The sequence below is a fragment of the Alosa pseudoharengus genome, unplaced genomic scaffold (assembly GCF_046254945.1).
Source record: "Alosa pseudoharengus isolate Yale_2024_CS ecotype anadromous, Long Island Sound unplaced genomic scaffold, YU_APseudo_1.1 YU_APseudo_1.1_scf_12, whole genome shotgun sequence".
NCBI lineage: Eukaryota > Metazoa > Chordata > Actinopteri > Clupeiformes > Clupeidae > Alosa > Alosa pseudoharengus.
The window spans coordinates 9,761,822-9,786,472 of NW_027468587.1; the positions used below are offsets into that span (position 1 = coordinate 9,761,822).

At 44.5% G+C, this 24,651-nt stretch overlaps 2 protein-coding genes across 2 annotated transcripts in view; one reads left to right on the forward strand and one right to left on the reverse strand.

The window, feature by feature from the left end:
* Nucleotides 1–3,483: 3,483 nt before the first annotated feature.
* On the forward strand, nucleotides 3,484–8,010 carry hapln2 (hyaluronan and proteoglycan link protein 2). Its single transcript, XM_076279634.1, has 5 exons — nucleotides 3,484–3,565; nucleotides 3,996–4,352; nucleotides 5,018–5,134; nucleotides 5,221–5,403; nucleotides 7,733–8,010. Exons 1-5 carry the CDS (start codon nucleotides 3,484–3,486, stop codon nucleotides 8,008–8,010), a joined length of 1,017 nt encoding a protein of 338 aa, XP_076135749.1.
* A 1,716-nt stretch (nucleotides 8,011–9,726) lies between these two features.
* The window catches only part of bcan (brevican), an 18,441-nt gene continuing 3,516 nt past the window's right edge, over nucleotides 9,727–24,651 (reverse strand). The window contains exons 2-14 of the mRNA XM_076280045.1: nucleotides 21,839–21,921; nucleotides 21,123–21,515; nucleotides 20,643–20,817; nucleotides 19,926–20,053; nucleotides 19,505–19,798; nucleotides 18,141–19,412; nucleotides 16,238–17,902; nucleotides 14,852–14,959; nucleotides 13,616–13,774; nucleotides 12,905–12,987; nucleotides 12,649–12,793; nucleotides 11,997–12,179; nucleotides 9,727–10,618 (exon numbers count right to left, since the gene is read on the reverse strand). Of these exons, the coding sequence (XP_076136160.1) occupies nucleotides 10,503–10,618; nucleotides 11,997–12,179; nucleotides 12,649–12,793; nucleotides 12,905–12,987; nucleotides 13,616–13,774; nucleotides 14,852–14,959; nucleotides 16,238–17,902; nucleotides 18,141–19,412; nucleotides 19,505–19,798; nucleotides 19,926–20,053; nucleotides 20,643–20,817; nucleotides 21,123–21,515; nucleotides 21,839–21,914 (4,797 nt within the window). The 5' untranslated portion in view covers nucleotides 21,915–21,921 and the 3' untranslated portion in view covers nucleotides 9,727–10,502. The remainder of the gene's footprint in view (nucleotides 10,619–11,996; nucleotides 12,180–12,648; nucleotides 12,794–12,904; nucleotides 12,988–13,615; nucleotides 13,775–14,851; nucleotides 14,960–16,237; nucleotides 17,903–18,140; nucleotides 19,413–19,504; nucleotides 19,799–19,925; nucleotides 20,054–20,642; nucleotides 20,818–21,122; nucleotides 21,516–21,838; nucleotides 21,922–24,651) is intronic.

Sequence of the window (24,651 nt, forward strand, 5' to 3'; positions counted from 1 at the left end):
GTAAATAAACATGTGGCCCGCCAGCACAAATGACTGACCCCTCCTGTCAGAATGCACTCTGATTGGTCCCGGCCAGTATTCCAGAATCCATCAGCAGTCTTGGCTGTGCTCCCATTGCTCAGATGCACCGTGCCAAACTCTGCAGCGCACGTCAGCTTTCATTGCTACATGAGGGTCTCCAGTGAGACAATAGAGAGCCATAAATCAGCTCCCCTCCATCCCCTCTCTCTATCCCTCCATCCCCCATCTCTACCTCTCCATCCCCTCTCTCTATCCCTCCATCCCATCTCTACCCCTCCATCCCCCATCTCTACCTCTCCATCCCCTCTCTCTATCCCTCCATCCCCCATCTCTACCCCTCCATCCCCTCTCTCTATCCCTCCATCCCCCATCTCTACCCCTCCATCCCCCATCTCTATCCCTCCATCCCCCATCTCTACCCCTCCATCCCCCATCTCTACCTCTCCATCCCCCATCTCTACCCCTCCATCCCCTCTCTCTACCCCTCCATCCCCTCTCTCTATCCCTCCATCCCCCATCTCTACCTCTCCATCCCCTCTCTCTATCCCTCTATCCCATCTCTACCCCTCCATCCCCTCTCTCTATCCCTCCATCCCCCATCTCTACCTCTCCATCCCCTCTCTCTATCTCTCCATCCCATCTCTACCCCTCCATCCCCTCTCTCTATCCCTCCATCCCATCTCTCTATCCCTCCATCCCATCTCTACCCCTCCATCCCCCATCTCTACCCCTCCATCCCCTCTCTCTATCCCTCCATCCCCCATCTCTACCCCTCCATCCCCTCTCTCTATCTCTCCATCCCATCTCTACCCCTCCATCCCCTCTCTCTATCCCTCCATCCCATTTCTCTATCCCTCCATCCCCTCTCTCTATCACTCCATCCCATCTCTACCCCTCCATCCCCTCTCTCTATCCCTCCATCCCATCTCTACCTCTCCATCCCCTCTCTCTATCCCTCCATCCCATCTCTACCCCTCCATCCCCTCTCTCTATCCCTCCATCCCCCATCTCTACCTCTCCATCCCCTCTCTCTATCCCTCCATCCCATCTCTACCCCTCCATCCCCTCTTTCTATCCCTCCATCCCATTTCTCTATCCCTCCATCCCCTCTCTCTATCACTCCATCCCCCATCTCTACCCCTCCATCCCCTCTCTACCCCTCCATCCCCTCTCTCTATCCCTCCATCCCATTTCTCTATCCCTCCATCCCCTCTCTCTATCACTCCATCCCCCATCTCTACCCCTCCATCCCCCATCTCTACCCCTCTATCCCCTCTCTCTATCCCTCCATCCCATTTCTCTATCCCTCCATCCCCTCTCTCTATCACTCCATCCCCCATCTCTACCCCTCCATCCCATCTCTCTATCCCTCCATCCCATTTCTCTATCACTCCATCCCCATCTCTACCCCTCTATCTCATCTCTCTATCCCTCCATCCCATCTCTATCCTTCCATTCCATTTCTCTATCACTCCATCCCCCATCTCTACCCCTCTATCTCATCTCTCTATCCATCCATCCCTCATCTCTCTATCCCTCCTTCCCATATCTCTCTATCCCTCCTTCCCATATCTTTCTATCCTTCCATCCCTCATCTCTCTATCCCTCCTTCTCATATCTTTCTATCCATCCATCCCCATATATATCCCTCAATCCTCATATCTCTATCCCTCCGTCCCATATCTCTCTATTCCTTTGTCAATTCCTCCACCTCAACATTCTAATCTCTATGAATGACACAACATTTTCTCATCTACATTCAACTTGTTTCTAACAAAGTAACTTTCCAGCCAAAGGTGTTGGTTATTTAGGCCAGGGAGAGTGAAAGTACAAAGATGAGTAAACTGTAGTATACTGCAGTGATTATAAGCTCTCACTTAAACTGATAAAATGCTTACCACAAAAAATAAATAAAATAGTGACAGGACCATACATTTGACATGGAAGAGACAACATTATTTTGCCTTTTACAGGACATTCTTAGGGAGGAGTAGTCATTATTATCTATCTCCTGCATTTCCTCCCTGCAAACCATTAGCTGTGGGCATATTGCTCTGCAATGGATAGGCAGAGGAGGACAATAGGAAATTGTCCAGTCCTCATTAACATCTGGACGAGCTCGCAGTGAAAGGCTGTTTACCGTGTCTAGTGCCTGGAACATATGACAGCTGACCAGGGAGACGGAGACAGTGACCAGAGAGAAGGGCAGAGAGCAAAGAGAGGAGAAGGGAGAGAGAGGGACAGAGAGCAAAGAGAGGAGAAGGGAGAGAGAAGGACAGAGAGCAAAGAGAGGAGAAGGGAGAGAGAGAGAGCAAAGAGAGGAGAAGGGAGAGAGAGAGACAGAGAGCAAAGAGAGGAGAAGGGAGAGAGAGAGACAGAGAGCAAAGATAGGAGAAGGGAGAGAGAGAGAGCAAAGAGAGGAGAAGGGAGAGAGAGGGACAGAGAGCAAAGAGAGGAGAAGGGAGAGAGAGGGACAGAGAGCAAAGAGAGGAGAAGGGAGAGAGAGGGACAGAGAGAGAGACAGACAACAAGGAGATGAGGGAATAGTTGCGTACTTGCTACTGGAAGAGATTGATGAAAATTGAGAAAAAATCGCCAACTGGATAGCTAGTTACCATGTTTGGATAATTGTGAAAGTGATCATTTTTCCACCAAAGCTGCAACTCATCCTCTGAATCAGGTTAGCCCGTCTTTTCTCTGTCTCTGTCTGCTACAAGCCTCAGCTTCCACGCAATCTGTCATTTGTAAAATAGTGTACATTACATTTGCATAATCATGATATTCTTTTTTTTAAATAAAAAAATCAGTTTACTTATGTTTTTTTTCCTAATTACTCAACAGTCGCAATTAACTGTTGCGTGACATTTATACTATGCAGGACAGTTATTTACAGACGTTTAAGTGCAAGCAGTCAGATTTGTTAAGAGCAAGGAAATGTTTGTTTGACACTTGGTGGTAGAGCATAAGGGTAGTTATATATCACTTAAGAGTTCATGGAGTCTACTGCCTCAAGGAAAACAGTTGGTTTTGAACCATGTCATTTCGGCTGCTATTCCTTACATCTCTGTTGGGTCATACATATCATGCATTTTTATAACTCGAGCAGAAATATGCTGTCTTGTCAATGTGATGACCAGTTTTTAACCATGCATAGCCTATAGGCATATCAGACAGTAATTTTAAACCGAACCAAAGAATTTCATCACATTTGATCACATCATTATTGATTTAAAAGTAATGTGAATTTTTGAACCATAAACAAAAATCTGCAGAGTTCTCACAATAAAGTAACAAAATAATAATACAACTTTATTATTTATTGGCTATTTACAACTCTACGTTGATAAAACATGAACTAGCAGACACACTAATGCCTCCCAGGATTTGAATATTTCTCTAAACTGTCCTGCTATTAAGGGTAACTGTGCTGTTTCAGAGGGGGCCTCTGTTCCCATTGGCATCATGGGCTGGGCAGCTGTCGTGGTGTTGACTATCAGTTTCCTCACAGTGAACACTGTTCTATGCCACACTGATGATGACCAAGGTAAAAGCTAATTTACATCTGTACATTGAGTACACTATTTAGTATTAGAACTGCAGTAAACTCAACCAAACTTTGGTCACATTGATGATGTTTTATAATTCAATTTAAATATCCTTCATACAGGATGTGGGAGCTATACCTACAAGGTGGTTTTAGCCTGTTTTATACACAGTGTGTTGAGTTTATGGTACTCTGTACTCATTGACTGTATGAGAACCTGGCATTTGAATGCTTTCATGTAGAAGACACGTTTACAGTACATGTTATGTGTATGTTAACCTTATGTCTGCTCTCTGAGAATAAGACTTAGCTGTTGCTAACAACTATGCTGTTGCTGACCCATACCTCTATCTGAACCAGCATAGTGCTTGCATTGTGATGCATTCTGTGGCTATAACATGTCTGACCCTAAAGTCCTTGTCCTCCTTAGGCCAGAAGACGCTAAAATACCTCATCGAGCCACCGGTGTATGCTGAGATCACAGTACCACGTGGGGGAAACGCCACACTGCCATGTTTCATGCACACCAAGCCTCCCCGCTATCGAATCAAATGGGTCAAGCTGGAGCCCCAGCACCAGGGAGTGGAGAACATCGTGCTCATCACCAACGGGCACGCCCAGAAGCACTACGGAGGCCTGGGGCCCAGGGCCTCCCTCAGGGGGGCTCACCCTCTGGACGCCTCCCTCCGCCTCGCCAACCTGGAGCTGGAAGACAACGGACGCTACCGCTGTGAACTGATCAATGGGATTGAAGATGAGAGCGTGGAGGTCACTCTGAGTATTGAAGGTAAGGAGCTACAAACAATCTTTTCCAAAGTTCTACTGCATATTGCCTACAATGTATTACACTTATGAAATTGCCAGCCTAACTACCATATTTATAAGTCGCTCTATAAGTCGCACTTTTTTTCATAGTTTGGCTGGTCCTGCGACTCAGGTGCAACATATATATATATTTATATATTTTTTTTTTCCCTCTTCATGACACATTTTTTGACTGGTGCGACTTATACTCCGGTGCGACTTATAGTCCGGAAAATACGGTAGCTATTTTTCAGCTAATATGATCACAATGCTATGAGTAGGCTGCATGCATTATGTTGAATGACCATTATGTTTGCATGTTGCGCATTATGAACACACAGAATCGCTAAACTGTTCCACAACCTATGAATGCTGTCTCTCCATTTCTTTTTTCTTGGCAATCTATTTTGTTTCTGCATTGTGTGCAGTACATAGCATCTTGAATGTACTGTATTAGCCAGTTATCTTGTATGTATCATGCAGGCCTACATGTAGCCTACAAGGGGTGTTCCTCCTTCCTTGGTGTTCGTTGCCACCATTGCCTTAGTCTGTATGCTCTGGGGGGTTGAATTGAAGGGCCTTGAGACAATTGCAGTTGTACCAAAATAAGATTGGACTGAATAAAACACTATTGACTTTGAATTTCAGGAGTTGTTTTTCCATACCAGAGCCAACATGGTCGCTACAAGTTAACCTTCAGCCAGGCTCAGGCTGCTTGCAAAGAGCAGGATGCCATACTAGCCACACACAAACAGCTCTACAAAGGTGAGCCACACTTCTCTCCATAATGCCAGAAAGCTATGCAGGTCTTGATTAGAGTGGACACTCATTGCACCTCTCACCTGGGGCAGCTTGGACAGACGGATTGGACTGGTGCAATGCTGGCTGGCTGAGTGACGGGACTGTCAGTTACCCGATTCTGTTGCCGCGTCCTGCCTGCGGTGGTGAGCTCGCTGCTGGCATCCGGAGCTATGGCCCCCGGCACAAGACCAAGGAACATTTCGACACTTTCTGCTTCACATCTGCCACGTCAGGTGAGAGGGTTAGGTCCAACCACTTACACAGGAGTTATAGCTGTCGGAATTTATTTTAAACAGCCTTATAGGTGCTATATGATGAATATTGTTGTTTAAAACACAAATGACAATTGACAGAATGTGAAGTCAATTAGCATGTTTGCCAGCTAGCTTGGACCATAGTCTCACGTAATACCCCTTTATACCTCGCAACACCTGCAAGTCAATAAAAGAATAGGCCTATATAGCCAATGTAATGGTGCTTTAAAGACAAGGCCGTAATCATCATAGGGGATATGTCGTATTACTATACACATCCACAGCACTCAGGCAATTTCCATTTCACTCATTTTGAGACTAAGCCTATTAGCACCAATTAGCTGGACTGCTGTTGATTTAGGACGGTCACAAAGAAATATCTAAGAGAGTAAAAAGAAACTCATAGACTAGTCAAAAATAAAGTAGCCTAAGTCCCCAACGATAAATTGTAACATGAAATACTGTAGGAATAGCTGTTTGGGTTCCTTCTCTAAATAGCTTGCATAATTAGCGCCGCTGCTTTTCAGCAGAACTCAATGGTGGATTGGGTCCCTCCCTAAAACTGATAATATATGTCAAGAATTTCAGTTATTTCACTTATAGATGAACGAATAAATATTTTCCCTGCAATTAATACACCAGAGTAATACTCATTGCTGTTACTGCTACTCTTTGCAATTTGAGTAATAACAGCACTGAGGGTAACAGCAATGAGTTCTTTAGATAAAATTAGCAAATATGTGAAATGTAGCCACATGGCATCCATGCTAATAGCTTGAGGACACTAAGCACATTCTTAAGATTTACCCAAAATTGTATTTTTGAATTTAATTTTTTGCCTATCTTACCATCCTCTATAATGTGTGTGGGGGCAAGATAAACATTGGTCTTTGTCCAAGCATGTTAGTCACATTTCCAGTTGATTACAACCTATTAATCATTGTTTTAACTGTAAATATAGGCATTTTCAAAGTACCTAGTTTTTATAGACATCCCCTGACTTACAAATGTCAACACGCTTTGTTTTTATTTAGGTTACGTGTATCCTCTTGTCTTTCCAATATTAAAAAAAGGATTTAGCCTCTGTGTCACTTTATTTTCATAGTGAAAAAGAAAGTCATGGACTACTTCTGAAAGTTCTAAGACACTCTGATTAACTTAAATAAGTTGAAATTAGATAGGAAAATCCTTCTTTTAGGTTTTTTAAAGATTTTTCTAGCAGTGCCAATATTTCTGAGCAATGTGTTTTTGTTATTTTTTTGTATTTTAACTAAAATATTCTGGAGGTTTTATTAAAAATATGTATTTAAAGTGTAGATGGAATATGGGGCTACAGATAAAGGAGAGATTTTAATCGCTATATGTCACAGTAAAAATGTAGTGTTTTGCCTTGGGGACAGGCAGCAAAGGCTATTTTTTTATGCTCTTCTAATAATGTTTTAAATCATATCTCATAATAATCTCATACATTTGCAAGTTGATGTAGATGTATGACACTGTTTCAAAATAAAAATGCATTTTACATTTAATTTCACACATTTTTATACGTTTAATGTCCTGGGGACGGTATGTCACCAATTCAGCAGAATGACCCATCTAACGTCATAATACAAGGACTTGTTTGAAGCGGTAATATTGACATTGTAACTGTAATTGTGGAGACAAACAGCAGTTTGCTAAATGTGTCAGTAATTTTATGAAGACAGAAAAAACATTTTTTTGTGTGAAAGTGGGTCGGCCTGCAACTGCTATCAGTGAATCTGAGTTTTTCATATTCTGTTCAGTCTACACATGTAATAATCAATTGATAAACTTGGGACTTATAGTAGGACAAAATTTGTATTTGCCTTGAGTGTACCGATGTTGTTGGAGAACTATAGGAGCAATGACTGTATTCAGGAAATGCTAAGAGTGGGTTCACTTGTGACCTAAACAGGAAAGAGACAATGACCTCCGTTGTGGAAGCGAGGTCAAACAGTGGGAAACAGGAGTCCTGGCATGACATTAGGGCACCCACCACATCCAAACCAAATGGACAATTGGAAATGTCATTGGAAAATACGACTCAATAAGCCAAAGGGCCAGATATTTCAATTAGAGCTTTGTATCACTGCAAAAAGGACAAGTAAACATAAACAAAACCAGCGAAGCAAAACAGATCAATAACAATATTGCTTTTGATCTTTAATGTACATGTAATGTACATTAATGTAATGTAATGTAATAACAGAAACCTGGCAGTGAGCCCAAGGCAGTGAATCTGATTATGTCCCTTTCACATTACCTCCTCTGTCCTCTCTCTGCCCAGGATCTGTCTTTTTCCTGGCGGGGCCTCTGAACTTCGCTGAGGCCGAGCAGGCATGCCGGGCCGACCGAGGGGAGCTGGCACGGGTGGGGCAGTTGTACGCCGCGTGGCGATTCCAGGGTCTGGACCGCTGTGACGGGGGCTGGCTGCGGGACGGCAGCGTGCGCTTCCCCATCACCGCCCCTAGGCGGCACTGTGGAGGCCTGCCCGAGCCCGGGGTGCGCAGCTTTGGCTACCCGAGCAAGGCCCAAAGAATCTACGGTGCCTTCTGCTACAGGTGACACTCAGTAGAGGACCTACACTGATGCAGAAGAACTTTTCCTTTCTGAAAACAAATGAAAGGTTTATTTGCCTATTCTGAAAGCACATATGGTAAAGGAGAATGTGTGGCATCAAAAAGTGACAGCCTGTCATCTCCACACAAAGACTTCAGGTGTGTGTGTGTATGTGTGTTTTTCATTCAATAATTCACCATAGATCTTACAGGTTTTTGTGTGTGTGTGTGTGTGTGTGTGTGTGCTGGGTTGTTTCCATGGATATTGTATGTTACAAAACCTAGGAGGATGATTAATTGCATGAAGAGTAAACATATAGTCTTTCTTTATTTCTGATAAAATTAGCCAAAAAAATAGCTTTTCAAAAATGTCATTAGTGCTATTTCTCGATTTTTTTTTATTTTTATAATACAGTATTATAATTAAAACAGCATTCTAAAAGCAATTAATAATACAAACCAATATCTTAGGTTGTATTTTAGTATGTTTGAATGTGCTGTTATGCACTCAATAAATGTTTGTTAATCTATTGCCTGTGGAAGATTGCTGATTAATCTATTAATGTATATGAGTGAATAATTATTGTATCTGCCTTTTCTTCCTCATACTGATTTTACTGGGAAGTCTTTTGTTATTTTTTCTCCATTCTCTGTAAAAATGTGATTTATCATTAGATTGCTCACATTTCAACACCAAACATCCTTTTTTCTATTTCAGATCCGACTGATGGTAGATTGTAGTTTAATGTCAGTGCAAATATTCACTGGAACAGCTCAAAGATGAACATAAGCTTTTTGAAGTTTTCTGTCTTCTGAATACTGTTTATAAAACAAGAACATGATCAATATTGTTAGTAAAAGATGACTTCCTTTATTCAGTTATGAAATCCTGGAACAAGCTGTATGCTTTAAATTGTGGGTACCATAGACCAGATGGCACCTTATGGCTTGATTTTATTTAAATGTATTTAGATGTAAATGTATTTTATTTAAATTCACAGTTACAGATACAGATGTAATTGGAGCACAGCTCAATTACATACTCATTAATATTTTCCCGCAATGCTGGGGTGCGTTTCCCAAAACCATAGTTGCTAACTAAGTTAGCAACTTTGTTGGTTGCAATGCAATTTCCCATTGCCAACCAACTTAGTTGCTAACAGGTTAGCAACTATGCTTTTGGGAAACGCACCCCTGACTAAATATAAACTGTTGTTAGCCTTTGTAGAGGTCAACTCTACAGATGACCTTTAACTTTTAAAGTAAAAATAATAAAGGTAAGAATACATGAGCATAAGAAGACAGAATTTATTATATAATTAGGAAAGTGCTAAAAATCTTTAGTTTAGTTAAAAGTTTAGTTAGTGTGTTAAAATTACTCTACAATAATCTATGATTCAATTTAATTTCAACTCATAAACATGTCAAGGAAAGCTTGAATGAGTGTTAGATGTTTATTTTTTCTTGTTTTTTAGGTGACCTTAACCTAAAAAAAAGAATTTCAAAGCATTGCAGAACTAGGGAGAGTGGGGGGAAATACAGTTCATGTTATCATTCATTTCTACCAGGACTGAATAGAAAACAGGATTTCAGGTTAGGTGAAACACAACAGGAAAATATGTTTTTAAAGGTCATTAGAATGTGTCACAGTGTTTTCAAGAAACACCTCCACGTAAGAAAAAATTGAGTGCATTTTAGGTCATTCTCTTTTTGTCTTGACTTGTTTTCAAAACCCATCTATGGACAATAACAACAACAATAACAATAACAAACAACAACACTACAGTGTCTTGGTTCTGCTGTCTCTTGCATGTTAGTCAATCAAAACTGATAATTACATACAGCAGTAGACCTGGTATCAGCCTCAGCTTCTGACAGACCTGAATAACAGCACCAGATAGAGATGATGACTCGGTAGAAACATGAGGGAGAGGGGGAACAAAACCAGGCTGAAGAATGGAATCAGAAATCTCCATTCTGGAATGTAGAATGAAACAAAGACGTAATAATGGAGTTGTTTAATTAGAGTTGCACTGGCTGAGATTGGGAGCTCATGCTCTCGTTGTGCTGTATCAGCATGGCTAACATTGCCTTAGCACCTGTATGGCAGTTTAGGATTAAGAAAACCCATTCTCCCAGATATGGAACACTTTAAACTGAGATTTTCAGATGTTTTTTCTTTTTTTTTAAATTGTGTCTTCTATCAGCTAAACATCTTGTGAGTGAACAAATTAGCAAACGAGTCACTAACTGCTGTGTTGTGACTGATATCTTAGAATTACGAAATTTTTTGTAATTCCGTGTCATGGGGAAATATACAATGTGTAATCCTGTGGTCTGAATATTGCTGGTGATAGAAGAAGTTGTGCAGTTTTCAAGAATGCTAAAAACGCTGGGTGACAGTGAGGCTTCTGACTATGTGATGGATGAGGATCTCCTGGGTCTTGGGATGACAATGGATTATGGATGAGGAAGTTCTGTTGGGTTCCTGTGAGATTCTTAGAAGCTCCACTTGATGTCCCAAAACTGTGGCGAGGCCTTCTCTGTCGTTGTGTCCTCCACCATCACCTCCGTACCCACAGACGTCGACACAATGGCCGCAGACTCAGGGGAGGCTGGAGACAGAAAACGTCAGCTTTCAGACTTTCAAAATTACCCCATAGAGATACCCTCACACTATACTTAGGAAGTTACAACATCACTTCACTCTCAGATCAAAAATATGCTAAATACATTTAAATATATATTCAAATCAGCCTAGAAAATCGCCACGTTTCATTTTCCGTTGGTCTTAAGTTTTAAAGTTAAGACTCAAGTTTTAAATAGGAAAATTACCGGAAATCTTAGTCACTTTTAAACGTGATGCTAGCAGGCGAGATGCTAATGGTCTAATCTTATTCAATGATCTATGCTAGGCTGGAGCTAAAAGTGGTATCGCCAGACTCAGAGAACGGCTGGATGAACTGGAGAAAGGTAAAAAAAGAAGCTTCTAGAGTATGACTGACTCATGTACATGACAGAGATGATGAGCCTGTGACTGATAGGCCAGCTTGTGTGTCTGTGAACCTCACAGACAAAAGGCAGAGGAATTCATTCAGAGCACAGGAGTTTGATAATCAGAAATGGCAACACCCAAGGCCAACTGTAAGTGTGTGTGTGTGTGTGTGTTTGTACGGGAGGGGTAGTTATGATAAAGAATTCCCTGGAATTCCCTTTTAAAGAACAAAACCTGTTTTTACCAGTTTTTACATCTGTTTTTACCAACCTTGCATGTTGTTCTTACAGTTTCAACCACGTCCTTGCTGAACATGGCTCTGAAGTCTCATGTATTGACTGTGAGAAATGTGCAACTGACTGACCTTACATTACAGCGTCTTTGATTTCTCGAATGTGAAATGAACTGACGATGGAATATATATTCAGTTGTAAGTATTAGTGTTGGTATGGTGTTACAATATTAAATGTCCCATCAACAATTAATAAGAACATTAACAGATTCTAAATTTACGCAATGGGCTGATGGCTAGTTACATCAGCCTATAGAATTTATTCTGGTTAACAATTTGTGATTAGGTTACAGCGGCACGGACAGCGGTGAGTGACAGGCTATTGAGGCATTAAACAATTTATGTCTTTATATGGGGGGACCTTTTGAGCATAGTTGAATATTGGGGGGACATGTCCCCCTCAAAGTGTATTATGATTACGGCATTGGGTTAGAAGTGTACTTAGACACACAAAAGGTAGCAACAGTGTTAACAGTGCTGTAGTATAATAATGTTATCTCGCCATCACCGAAAATGAGGACTACCCTCAATGATCTTCAGAGCATGAATAAAGATTGAATGAAAATAAGAATAACAAACTGAAAGGGATGCAGTGCGGTAGACTTCTAAAAGCTGTTTTCTGATGCACAAAAGCCAGAGCCAATACTGTATATTGTATGTGTAAGTCCCATTTGGATTAGTGGAGGTGGCATTGGGCAAACTCTACCTGATGTGCAGGTGATCTGAGGGTCCTCCCACTGGCCGTTGGGGAGGCATTTGATGATTGGGTTCTGCCTTTGGAGGTAGCCCTCCTCGCAGTAGTAGCGCACCTTGGCGTTGGTCTCATAGCGGAGGCGCCGCTTGCCAAACATCTTTGCATTTAGGACAGTAGGGGGCTGTCCACAGAAGGCTAGGGATGATGAATGCACAACACGTAACTACAGTGGACCTAAACACAGTAATCAAGTATTTCCCAACCAACTGAACAGTTTCCTCTTGAACATAAAGATATCACACTAACAATAAAAGGAGCATACTGTCCTGCCAGGCTAGGCATTATATGTCCATGGTTGGTGTGTATTCAAACATGTAAGGGTCTTGAGATTGCTACAGTATGTCTTTGTTTTTATTACACAGATCACCATCAAGGTGTCTAAAATAAACTCGACTTTCACACTCTCACACTCACTCATTTCAACAGAACCTTTTGGTTATTATTAACTCTACTAAAGCACATTACTTCCATTTCATGTTGTGATTGGTGATGTTGATTGGTGTTGGCTGATTGTCCATCTCACCGTAATGGATTGAGACGTCATGTCACAGATGTGAAGACCAAAGGAATCAGACCATCTTTGTGCCGTTTGTGGCGTACTCACCGATGCCCTTCTTGCAGGTGTAAGAGAGGTGGTAGTTGCAGGGCACATCGCTCCAGCGCCCATCGTCATGCCACACCATCACCACACAGTTCTCCCCAGACAGGAAGTAGCTGTCGGGCTGCCCGCGGTACCAGTTCTCATAAAGCTTAGAGAGAAATATATTTACATCAATAGGGGAAGGAGAAAAGAGAAAGAAAGAAAGAAAGAAAGAAAGAAAGAAAGAAAGAGAAAAAAAGAAAGAAATACTTTCTCTCACCAGAGGATTTCCATCAGACCAGCGGAAGTCTGCCTCGATTGTCCTGTCGTTGAGCCCGGTCCACTGGTATTCCCTGTACCTATCTGGAGACAGAGAGAGTGAGGGAGGAAGGAGGGAGAGAAAAGAAAAGAAGAGAGAGGATTATAAACACTTCAGAGAGGCCACTGGAATGTAAGATAGCTTTCAAGCCCCCATCCTTTTTACAGAGTAGTCAAAACTGGTAGTAGCTGTGTTTGGGAAGAACATGGGCAAACTAGGCACCACCAGAACGAGCCCAGAATGATTAGGAAAGTATACCTTGTGATATACATAGACGTAACTGTGCTGCAGTGTGGTGCATAAAGACCTTCTCTAGACACAGGTAATGGAAGTTGAAGAAACTTGTGTATCTTGTGTTGCTTTGCATTTACTGAATGTAAAAGACGCTATAGAAAGCAAATGGCAGCCGTACAAATTTATTTCAACTCGATGATTTGGCTTTCTGAGTCGGCTCTTTATTAAATTTAGCAGTTATCAAAATCTGTCTGGTGTCTGGCCATGTATAGACTTCAAATAAAGACTGGAAATCCTACTCACAGATTTCTTAATATAAAAGGGTAAAGTGCATCAAATACGATTGCTGAAATCAAGGGTATAAAGAATCGTGATATGAATACTTTGTGACCGAGCCGATAACCCCTAATGACTACTTCCTCAGAGGTGATGGTATACCGTTGATGAAATTCTGCTCTTCTGGGCTCATGACTGACACCAGGTGGCCCCCGCACATGCGACAGTGCTGCTCCGCAACCTCCCAGCTCTGGCGCTTTACAAAGTGTCTGTAGCAGAAACCCTGGAACTTCTCCCAGCCCGGCTCACAGTGCTCCATGTCTAGGAGAGGGACAGGGACACTGTAGTAAGACATTTTGGCCTTAAAGGTGTTTCCATTTAAGTGCAGGCTATATTCAACCATTTACTCTTTTGGTGTGGTCTGTGCAAAGCTGAAGAAAGAGACGCTGCTGTAAGCAGAAAGTGAAGGAGAGGTTTATGACGTAACAACTGTGGAATTCCATGTTCAAGGTGTTTGCGCAGGAGTGTGTGAGTGTGTAGTCCTGCTGTGTGTGTATGTGCAGCCATGCTGAGCGCATGGGCGCAGCCTTGCTGTATATGTGTGCGTATGCCATGCTATCTGGGTGTATGTGTGTGTGTCAATGCTGTGTATGTGTGTAACATGGCTGGGTGTGTCTGTGTCCTCGAAGGAGGCTGGGTAGGCCTCTTCTCGACGGCTGGCGCCCTAAGACCTTATTTACTGTCTTAGGGTCAATCTTGACTGAATTCCATGGCCCTTGGTCGTTATGGGATACAGCCTTATAGATATGGTTGACTCTTGGGTAACTATGTCGTAAACAAGTTTGCGTACCATTAATGGAGATGTCATGTCTTGTCTGAACTGTCAGTGAGGTATAAAAAGTGTTTCCCTGTTTGTAACATCAGACTGCGTCTGTTAGAAACACGAAGTAGGTCTCCGGATTCGTGAATAAAGCTCTCTGAGATTTCTGACTTGACTCCTGGCTGACTGAGACTTCATTTCTGAAACAATCCCTAGACAAATTTCAGTTCCTACAACACCCACCCACCCAGTCAGGGAAAGGGCACAAATGGACACATGTGCATACACATGGCAGTAAACATACAACCGAACACACACATCAACACACAAATGAGTGAGAGGACAGAAAAAAAAGTACATTTATTTGCTACATTTTCTGTTCCCTTAAATATGATTCCACATGTATGTAGTCAGTAAAATGCTGCCTATAATGTTCAATGTGAGGTTTGTTAATGTTGTAGACATGTTGTTACATGGCAGAAATGTATTTTCCTCTCAACATGAAATATGTACTTTTATAATCTCAGAAAGAGATTTTATTTTAAGACTGACACACGCTGAATTCAATGCTCACTCACCTATCTGGCAGAAATCCCCTCCATAGGTTGGTAGGCAGAGACACTTGGTGGTGGATCCACTCTCAACACATGTGCCACCATTAGCACATGGGTTCTCCGTGCAGGCATCTGAATCATAAATACTCTCTTGAATTTACGAATATACCTGCTTTTCTTAAATTAATAACGGGTCAAGTTATATTTGTGCTGTTGTATGACATCTTCATGATTGTATACTACAGGCAAAACACAACCAGATATTGGGTAATTACAGTAGTTGGCCACAGGAGGACAGTATTTTATTTCTTTCAGAATTGGTAGGTCATTAGTACTGTGCTAGATGTGGGGAGGCAACATTGAACCACACACACTGTATATTCTTTCCTTTGCAAAAATACTATACAAGAAATACATTCTATAAAACATCAGGTCCTGAAAAAAATGGCTTTCAACTTCAAGTGCATCAACTGTGTAAAAGATCTTTACTGAGCTTTGCTGTTCACTCTTTGACTCATACACAATGTTTTCTGTCAACAATCTTACACAACACAGACAGCTACAAAAATGTGCCCTTGTCTGAGAACATAGGTTCTGTGATATTTCTTCAAGTATTTACATCTTAATACACTACATTATATTAATCTGAGGTCTTCTGACTGGTTTATGGGTTTCAGTTGTAACAAATCACATATTCATAAACATTTTTTTTTCCACAGAGGTAGAACCAACAGACCCTACCAAACCAAGATCAATTTAGTGCAAGTACGTGTGCATCACAAGTGCATTAATTAACCCGTTGCCATCTCTGGCAGTTAAACACAGTGGCTTTCAGTTCTAAGTATTAGCAATGAATGCTAAAATCATTATGCTTTGCATTTGCATTTAGAGGAAGATAAAGAGCAACTAAGGTGTGCAGAAGAATTTCCAGCAAGCCATAGCTGAGACATCAGTGCAAGTATTACTGGGGGTTCATTCCAGCTTTGAGTTGCAAGCATCAACAATAAGCAGGAGACCAAAAATAATTGAGAAGGTTTGCTTGTGGCTGGGCTGTAGACTCAGTCTATTCATCGGCTGGATCCAAGCCTTGTGCTGCCCTATTCAATGTGCTAGTGCAAGTTTGATTCTGACATGGGCAGCTGTTAGCAGCCAGTGGAGAAAAACAAGCAGAGGCAAGAGTGCTTAGTCAGGAAGGGAGAAAGAGTCAAGTGGCGGCTAAACGAGGCTGTAGCGTTGAGACAGAGAGGCGCAGAGAGGGAGCGAGTGAAGAGAGAAAGTGTTGCAGTGCATGGTGCAGGGGGAGGAGGAGGAGGAGGTGAGGGTGGAGGTGACCTCAGTACATTTGCACAAGGAGAAGAAACAAAATGGCGGACAGGGAGGTCACTTTGCACGGCGTGTCTCGGTCATTACCTGAGAGGTTCCCCGTCCGTACGATCACCGCTCTTTGAGATGGCAGTGGTCGTTGGATAGTAGGCTCGGTAGGCGTCACCTCCTCCTCATCAACATCAACATCCTCTTCTACTGAGGTGGTGGTGGTGGCGGTTGTTACGGTCAGATCATCAAGAAGGTCCAGCTCCACTGGAGCTAATGTGGTTGTGGGGCTATGAACCTCATCTGACTCCATGGTGGTGACAACTAGGGGGGGTGTGGTGACAGATTCTGTCTCACTTGACAAGTCCAGGTACTCTGTGGTGGTGGAATCTGTCTCGGCGGATGAGTCCAGGGACTGCCTTGTGGTGGTGGAGTCTGTCTCGGCAAACGAGTCCAGGGACTGCCTTGTGGTGGTAGAGTCTGTCTCAGCTAAAGAGTCCAGGTACCCCTCTGTGGTGGTGGAGTCTGTCTCTGTTGATGAGTCCAGGGACTGCCCCGTGGTGGTGGAGTCTGTCTCTGTTGATGAGTCCAGGGACTGCCCTGTGGTGGTGGAGTCTGTCTCTGTTGATGAGTCCAGGGACTGTCCTGTGGTCGTGGAGTCTGTCTCTGTTGATGAGTCCAGTGACTGCCCTGTGGTCGTGGAGTCTGTCTCAGCAAACGAGTCCAGGTTCCCCCCTGTGGTGGTGGAGTCTGTCTGGGTTGACAAGTCCAAGAAGTCCCCTGTGGTAGTGGAGTCTGTCTCGGTTGACGAGTCCAAGTGGTCCCCTGAGGTGGTGGACTCTGTGTCTAACGAGTCCAAGTGGTCCCCTGAGGTGGTGGACTCTGTGTCTAACGAGTCCAAGTGGTCCCCTGAGGTGGTGGAGGTGCGAGTCTGACCACTGAACTCCAGGTCGGAGCGAGACTCTTGTGCTGTAGATGACACCGGCGTCCCCCAGCTTGGGGTCTGTGTCTCGCCAGGAAGCAGAGTGACCTCCACATTAATGTGCGACATGTCTGTGGTGCTTTCAGCCTCGAGTGTGTCAGTGGTGGCCAGAGCATCAAGACCGTCAGTGGCGTTCACGTCCTCAAGAAGGTCAGTGAAGTCTTCATCCTCACTCTCTGTGCGGTTTAAGGAAGGGGCAGAGGTGGCATTGAACTGCAGGGCGTCAGGGTACTCACCAAGAACAGATGTGCCACTAGACGACTGCACAGGCTCCTCGACCTCATCTTCCTCTGACTCGCCTCCCTCTTCACCGCTTCCCTCGTGGCTAAGTGTCGTCTCTGAGTACTGTGCGGTTGTGGTGTACAGAACGTCAGGGGTTTCCCCTAAGCCCTCCTGCTCCACCCTCTCTAGGTCCTCCAGGGACACTCCCAAGGCAGACAGGGTGGTTCTCTCCGGTATGAAGACGTCCAGGTTACGCGGAGTGCCCGATGCAACCTCCACCATCTGCCGTGTGTCCAACGGAGTGGCAAGCGTGTAGGGAACAGGGGAGGTCAACAGGGTAACTGAAATGACGTCGTCATCATCACGAGCCCCCGAGCCTTCGCCGGAACCTCCCTCTGTCCCGCCCGCTATGGTAGGCGTCAGGCTATAATCATGCTCTCCGTCATGATCAGTTGGGAACAAAACTGACTCTTCTGATGTCGCACCTGCCTTCTGCTCCACCATGTCTACAGTGGTGGGGGAATACGGAGATGGTGTACTAGACCGCTCCTGATCAAAGCCTACCAATTGACAATCAAACTAAAATCAGTCAATGGGAAAAGTCAGAGAACTCTGACATATAACAGACATCTACAAAAATAGCAGATTATGAGAATTATAAACACATGAATAGTTCATTATTCATGTTTTGGGGCTGGTTTTCCGATTTAGCTCGTCATTTACACAAACACTAATACAAGAATCGTCAGTGCAGTTCACAAATTATTTTCACTTCTTCGACTCGTCACCGTCACTTACCTGTTGTTGTCACCCGGATGTGGTCAGGAGATGTGTGGTCTGTGTAATCGTCTGGGGTCAGGGTGACCAGCTCTGCCGACTCCACTGAGGCAGTCGTGCCGTTCTCCTCCACCTCTGCCTCCTCAGCATCTCCTGTGAAAAAGAACTTGGGCACCATCACCTCCACATCTTCATCCCCAGATCCCTCTGTGGGGGCTGGGAGCGTGGTGGCGTCCACGAGGGAAGGCTGGGTTGGTTGGGCAGTTTGGACTTGGTCCTGGTCCTCGTGAACAGAAACATCCGTGTGATCGCCACTTGTGAGCGCCGGTGCCTCGGTTTGATCCGTATCTTCCGTTTCAGACAGGTCGTGAGATTGGGTTGGGTCGGTGGATGGAAGCTCTGTGTTGTTCTCCAGAAGGGTTGAATCAGTGAGGTCCTCCAGGGGTCGTGTCGTCATGTCCTCAAAGGTCACTGCTTCTAAGGTGTCATATTCCTGGGTGGGATTGACCTGCGTTACATTTGTGGACTCTGTCATTTCATGACTGGCCACAGAACCCTCATGGATTTTAATATTATCGTCCCAATATTCCGATGGGTCAGCTGATCCCAGGTGGGTCTCTGGCGTGGTCTGATAACCACCCTTGGCCTCTTCTGACACCTCATACACCAGTGTTGATACTAAAGGCCTTATGGTTGTTTCTGGTACACTTGTGCCCCCTGTGTTGAAAAGCACTGAGGATTCTTCATTTCCTGAGCTGGCTTCAGGCGTTGGCTGGTAATGTTGGGGAGTAGAACCATGTTCATCTTGTTCAGTTGGCAGATACAGCGGAGTTTGATTTGTTTTTGGAGAGGAATGATCGTACGTGTCGTTCTCCTGGGAGTCAACTCCTGCTCGGGCAGGGTCGCTGGTCTCCCGGTAAATTTCTGGCACTGATTCGAAATCAACAGGATTGGTGAGCACGTGCACCTGTTGCCATGGGTCATGTGTGGAGAAAGTGTCCATGTTGATGGGCGCCGGAGTTGTGGGGCTGAACGGGTCTCCAGCCAGAGTACCCTCCTCAAGGGGCATTTTGGTGGCAGGAGGCTCTATCACCCTTCCTAATCCCGGGAACTGTTTGCTGAGAACAGGAAAGGACTCAACGGCACCCTGGGCCTCATTCTCCACTGGCTCCGTCACTTGACCCAAGCTGAATTCCTCCAGGGGGTCAGAGAGGGTGACGATGCCTTGGCCCTGATTCTCTGGCTCGGTGGCCATGTACTCCATTGGGCTTTCTGTCTGAGCGCCCTTATTGCCTGCGAGGGAAGGCACAAAGACATGGGTTAATGTAGTATTTTGTGCATTAGCCTCCACAGAGTGCAGCTAAAATCAACTTTTTTGGACTTACCTCTGAAGCAGTAAACGTCATGAAGCATGTGAGACTCTGGGAATCCAGTTTGGTTGCTGTAGCGGTACACAGTCTTGACTCCAGGGTCGGGCCCACCACAGCGTTCCCGGGGCGTCACAATCGGGTAGCGGACGCTGCCGTCAGCCAGCCAACCGGGACTGCAGTGGTTCAGGCCATCGTTCCAGGCGGCGTAGAGTTGGCCAGTGGTGGCTAACTCTGCCCCTTGCCTTTCACAATAAGCCTTGGCATCCGCCAAAGTCAACTGCTGGGGTGTGGCAGAGTGGAAAACCTCCCCTTTGGGACAGAGACAGAAGTTAAGCTTGGCTGATCTAAATGTATTATTAGACTGACTTTCATTTTGATCACATCTTTGACATCACATCTTATTTTAGCCTATTTTTTGCTAGTATATGAAGGATACCTTGAATGTTCTCAACGTAGCAGTACACATCATAGAGCTCATCTGGGTCGAGCATTCCATAATTCCTAACTCCCGGCATTCCATCCATGTCCCCAAAGCAACCCTCCCGTGGCATCTGAATGGGATATCTGGGAGAAATAGGAATTAGTCTGATTGGTGTAAAAAAAAAATGGAAGGGACTTTTATTTAAGTGTCAGTCATTACCAAGCTGAAAGGTACATTGAAATGTAATAGCAACAAAGTACATGTTCATGTTTGCAACACCAAAGAACTTCCTTTGTCGGACGCACGCTATTTGTTTATCCAGCTCCGGCTTTGCAAATAACGATGTCCACAGACAAGGTAGAATATGTTGCATGATTTTATGAAAGTATGAGGTATTGCGACGTCAAATTTGTAGTTTCTTATGTCTCATTCCATCGAACTACAGATCCGCTACCCGATCTGGCAAACTTACATAGTGCGGTTATAGCCGATAGAGGGCCGCAAAGCGAATGCAGAAGTGCCGTTCACCCTGTTACGAGTTGATGAACCACTGAAACGATTTTGGAAACATTATTTTAAGGTACAAAAAAAACTCTTTGGTGTTGCTTTAACAGCGCTCCTGTGAAGTCTGGGCACATTGTATTGGCATTGCTTCATTATGCTTTGCCAGTGAAGTCACAGGAGCACAGATTAAATGTCGGTGGAGTGGTGCTTGGCCAGAAGGCTTGTTACCTGACTGAGCCATCAGACAACCAGCCTGCGTCACACTGCTCATATCCACTGTTGTAGGCGGCCAAGAGCTGCTCAGGGCTGGCGATCTGGGCCCCGATGTCCTCACAGGCGTCCTGTGCCTGATCAAAGGAAAAGGCGTAGCGGCTGGATGGATGTCGATAGTGAAACACGACCCCTGCAAAGACATACTGTGAAAATCAACAGACGTACTCCCTTTTTCAAGACACAGACTAGCTTTGAAAAGGCACCAGAGAAACAAGGCTGATTGTTTTTGCCGATTTGCAAAAGTTGAAATGATATGATTCATAAAACACTTGATAAAAACACAAACAAATAAATGAATACTATAGTGGACTATATGAATGTGCACTGCATAGTAAGACTCATTGTGTCAGACACAACTCACTCACCCTGAAGCCCCACTGACCACCCAGCACAAGCACTGACTAACTCCAGTTTCTGCCTACCGAGTGATCTCACCTTTGACTTTGATCTGGACGAGGTCATGGGCGTCCTCCAGGCCCTGTTGGACCTCGCAGCGATAGAATCCCGTGTCGTTGTGTCGCAGCTCGTCCAGTTCCAGGGTGAGGTCAGCCGGGGACGTGGCGTAGTTCGGCAGTGAGGCCCGGCTCTTGTAGGCCTCGCTCACCTTCACCCGGTCGCCGCGGGCAACCAAGATCTCAGTCTCCTTCTCCGCGGACAGAACACTCCACTTGACCCGCGGAAGGGTGAGGACGGCATGACGACCCACCGTGGAGACCGTCGGGGGTGACTGCGACAGGGACACATGACAGGGGAGCACGACGAATCCACCCAAAATGGCAGCGGCTGGTGGCGATTTGGGGATGGTCACCTGTAGTAGCCTTGCATCATCTGTTTGACCCAGAAAAGGACAGAACACCAACTCAATACAATATGCCTTTCTGGGATACCTGTTGGACTTGGTGTCTATGGTCTGATTTTTTTTTTAATCCAGCCAGCACCTTTTAATGGACACCTGGAAGTCATCTGGTGTCTAGACGAGTTTTACTGCAGCTGTCTCCCTTTTTGACCATCTCACAGTAGGTGAGGAGGAACCACTGTTACACCATCCAGCCAAAAGAGCTTAACTTTCACAAGTGCTATAACTGAGTCTCTAAAGGGCACCTGACTGGATTTAATTATTTCCTGGACGTCAGATGGAGAAGGTGACCCACCTGAGGCGGTCCTGCCAATGCTGGAGAACTGGGCGATGAGTAGACAGATGGCTCCCAGCAGTCGAGACGGGAACATTTCTGATCTGAAATGGACCGAGAGAGCGAGAGAGAGCGAGAGAGCGAGAGAGCGAGAGAGAGAGAGAGAGAGAGAGAGAGAGAGAGAGAGAGAGAGAGAGAGATGAGGAAAATGCAAGTCACTGTTTATAGGACTGGGATCTGGGAGGGAAAATGACACTCATGCCACTTACACATGCCTAAAGAAGAGCATGTTTAGACAAGAGACAGCACTTCTCCTAAAAAAAGGTAGAGTCAAGAAGCAGAAATAGAAAAGTAGAGAGAGAGAAGAACAGACAGAGAGAGAGACAGAGAGAGAGGTAGAGATAAACAGAGAGAGAAAGAGACAGGGAGAGAGGTAGAGATAAACAGAGAGAGAAAGAGACAGAGAGAGAGGTAGAGATAAACAGAGAGAGAAAGAGACAGAGAGAGAGGTAGAGATAAACAGAGAGAAAGAGACAGAGAGAGATTCAACCACCCAAAAAGAACACGTCAGAAAACATATGTGATTACACTGTCATTTATCAAAATCAGACTCAATTACAAGGCGGAGGTCAATGGCACTGTTTCTCTGACCACTGCAGCCGACTGATGCTGCGGTGATGGAGACATAGTATTGAGTTACCTTCGACAAATGACAGGGTTTCACAGACATGGTAAGGGCCCACTGATGGTCAATTTTACCATGTCTCACTGTGCAGGGGGATTACACTAGTGGATGCCTTGAAAGAGACACAGACTGTGTTTGTGTGTGTGTGTGTTTGTGTGTGCAAGTGTGTATGTGTGTGTGTATGTGTGTGTGTGTGTGTGAGTGTGCATGTGTGTGTGTGAGTGTGTATGTGTGTGTGTGTGTGCATGTGTGCGTGTGTGTATGTGTGAGAGAGAGTGTGTGTGTGTGTGTGTGTGTGCGTGTGCGTGTGCAAGTGTGTGTGTGTGTGTGTGTGTGTGTATGTGTGTGTGTGCATGTGTGTGTGTGAGTATGTATGTGTGTGTATGTGTGTGAGAGAGAGAGAGAGAGAGAGAGTATGTGTGTGTGTGTGTGTGTGCATGTGCTATGCGAGAATGTGTGTGTCCTCTGTCTTCTCCAGCTGGCAAGGGTGAAGTTTTCCAAGTTCAGTCGTGTGAGCAGAATTTTGATAGATCCCTCGAGCTGTACAGCTAACAATCCAAACCTTCATTTGCCCTACCCCCAACGACAGTAAGGTCTTCTCTGGACATCTGTCTCTCAACACCCCCTTCCCCTCCCCATACATCAAGGAACCCACATGGTCTTTCCAACAGACAAGACAAGAGACAAAACGGCACTCTGAGAAAGTGTCCAGTCTTTCTGAAGGTGCAAGAGAAAGCAGAGAGGGAGAGGGAATGAATTAAAAGATAAACGAATGGGGAAAAGACCCCCCCTCCTCCCACCCGGATCAGTTGGGATGCTATTTGTGCAAGTAAAATGAAGTGCCTAGTCATGCTGGAGGCCCAGAATACTGGGAGCCGTTGCCAAGGCCACCTGCTAATCACCAACTCATACAGTGAGTTAGATCAATCTGATTTCATTTCACCAGCAGCCAGCACACACACACACACACACACACACACACACACACACACACACACACACACACACACACACACACACACACACACACACACACACACACACACACACACACACACACACACACACACACACACACACACACACACACACACACACACAGTAACCGTTAATGGGTCCCGTATAGTATAGTTTTTACAATGTGGTTTAACTCGTTTCAAGGTCACTAAAAATTGTGTTTTTTTAGGAGACCTATTTCATCATTGGGTTATAAAAGCCTTCTGAACCGAATCCCACCACTGCAGTGTAAAATTTAAATCTAAAGCCCATTTTATTGCTCTCGGACAGCCAAATAAATAGAATGGAAAGCAATGAAGACATGAAAAGAGCGGAGGGAAACACTGAGAGTTTTGTGCTGAGTGGTGATTTATTTAAACTAAACTGTGAATTAGTGCGTTAATATTCCTGTTCCCACTGTAGCTCATTTGGCATCCTTGGTTGCTTTTAATCGGAAATAGGTTTATTAATACAGACAGTATGATATCATAGATTGGTAGTCTTGGATCGATGAAACAAAACCAACATAACTTGATGATTCAAAAATGACTCATCCTGACTCATGATGAAAAGGGATAAAAAAAGAAACAGGTGGAAAAATGTCTAGGGGAAACATCAGCGCTAGCAGTGTGGCTATATTTCAAATATACTGTACACAGGAGAGGTGTTCAATTCCCAGTGCTATAGGTAGGGGATTTCACACAGTGGCCAATCAACAACCAAGCCTATATATCATCTAAAACAAAACCTAACAAATCAGCCTTTGTGGGCAAAAAACATCACCAACAGAACAAAGCAAGGTCAGTAGATGTGACAAAAGGAAAATTCTAGAGACAATGTGACACACAGCACTCGGAGCTGCCAACGCGTCTCGCTTGGCAGCAAATCACTGGGTGTTGGTTGTGGGCATGGGCACCCCGTCTACTGTGCTGCGGGATTCGAGCACTGCGTTCTGGGCTGCGCTCAAAGGGGAAATTAGAGAGCCTCTTGTGATTCATGGTGGCAGTCTCCATAACGTCTCAGACTCTTGAGAAAAAAAAAAGGAGAGGAAGAAAGAGGGGAAAAAAAGAACTAAGCGGAGAGAGAGAGAGAACCCAGCATGGATGAGGCAACCCAGTAATCAAGCTGCCAGAGCTCACAGTCTCTGCCATCT

Bases quoted from the DNA above. Each gene is read 5' to 3' on its own strand.
- hapln2 (XM_076279634.1), top strand. From the start codon at position 3,484: ATGGGCTGGGCAGCTGTCGTGGTGTTGACTATCAGTTTCCTCACAGTG. The intron at 3,566-3,995 runs GTAAAAGCTAAT...TGTCCTCCTTAG, and splicing joins CCACACTGATGATGACCAAG to GCCAGAAGACGCTAAAATAC. The intron at 5,135-5,220 runs GTGAGCCACACT...CACCTGGGGCAG, and splicing joins ACACAAACAGCTCTACAAAG to CTTGGACAGACGGATTGGAC.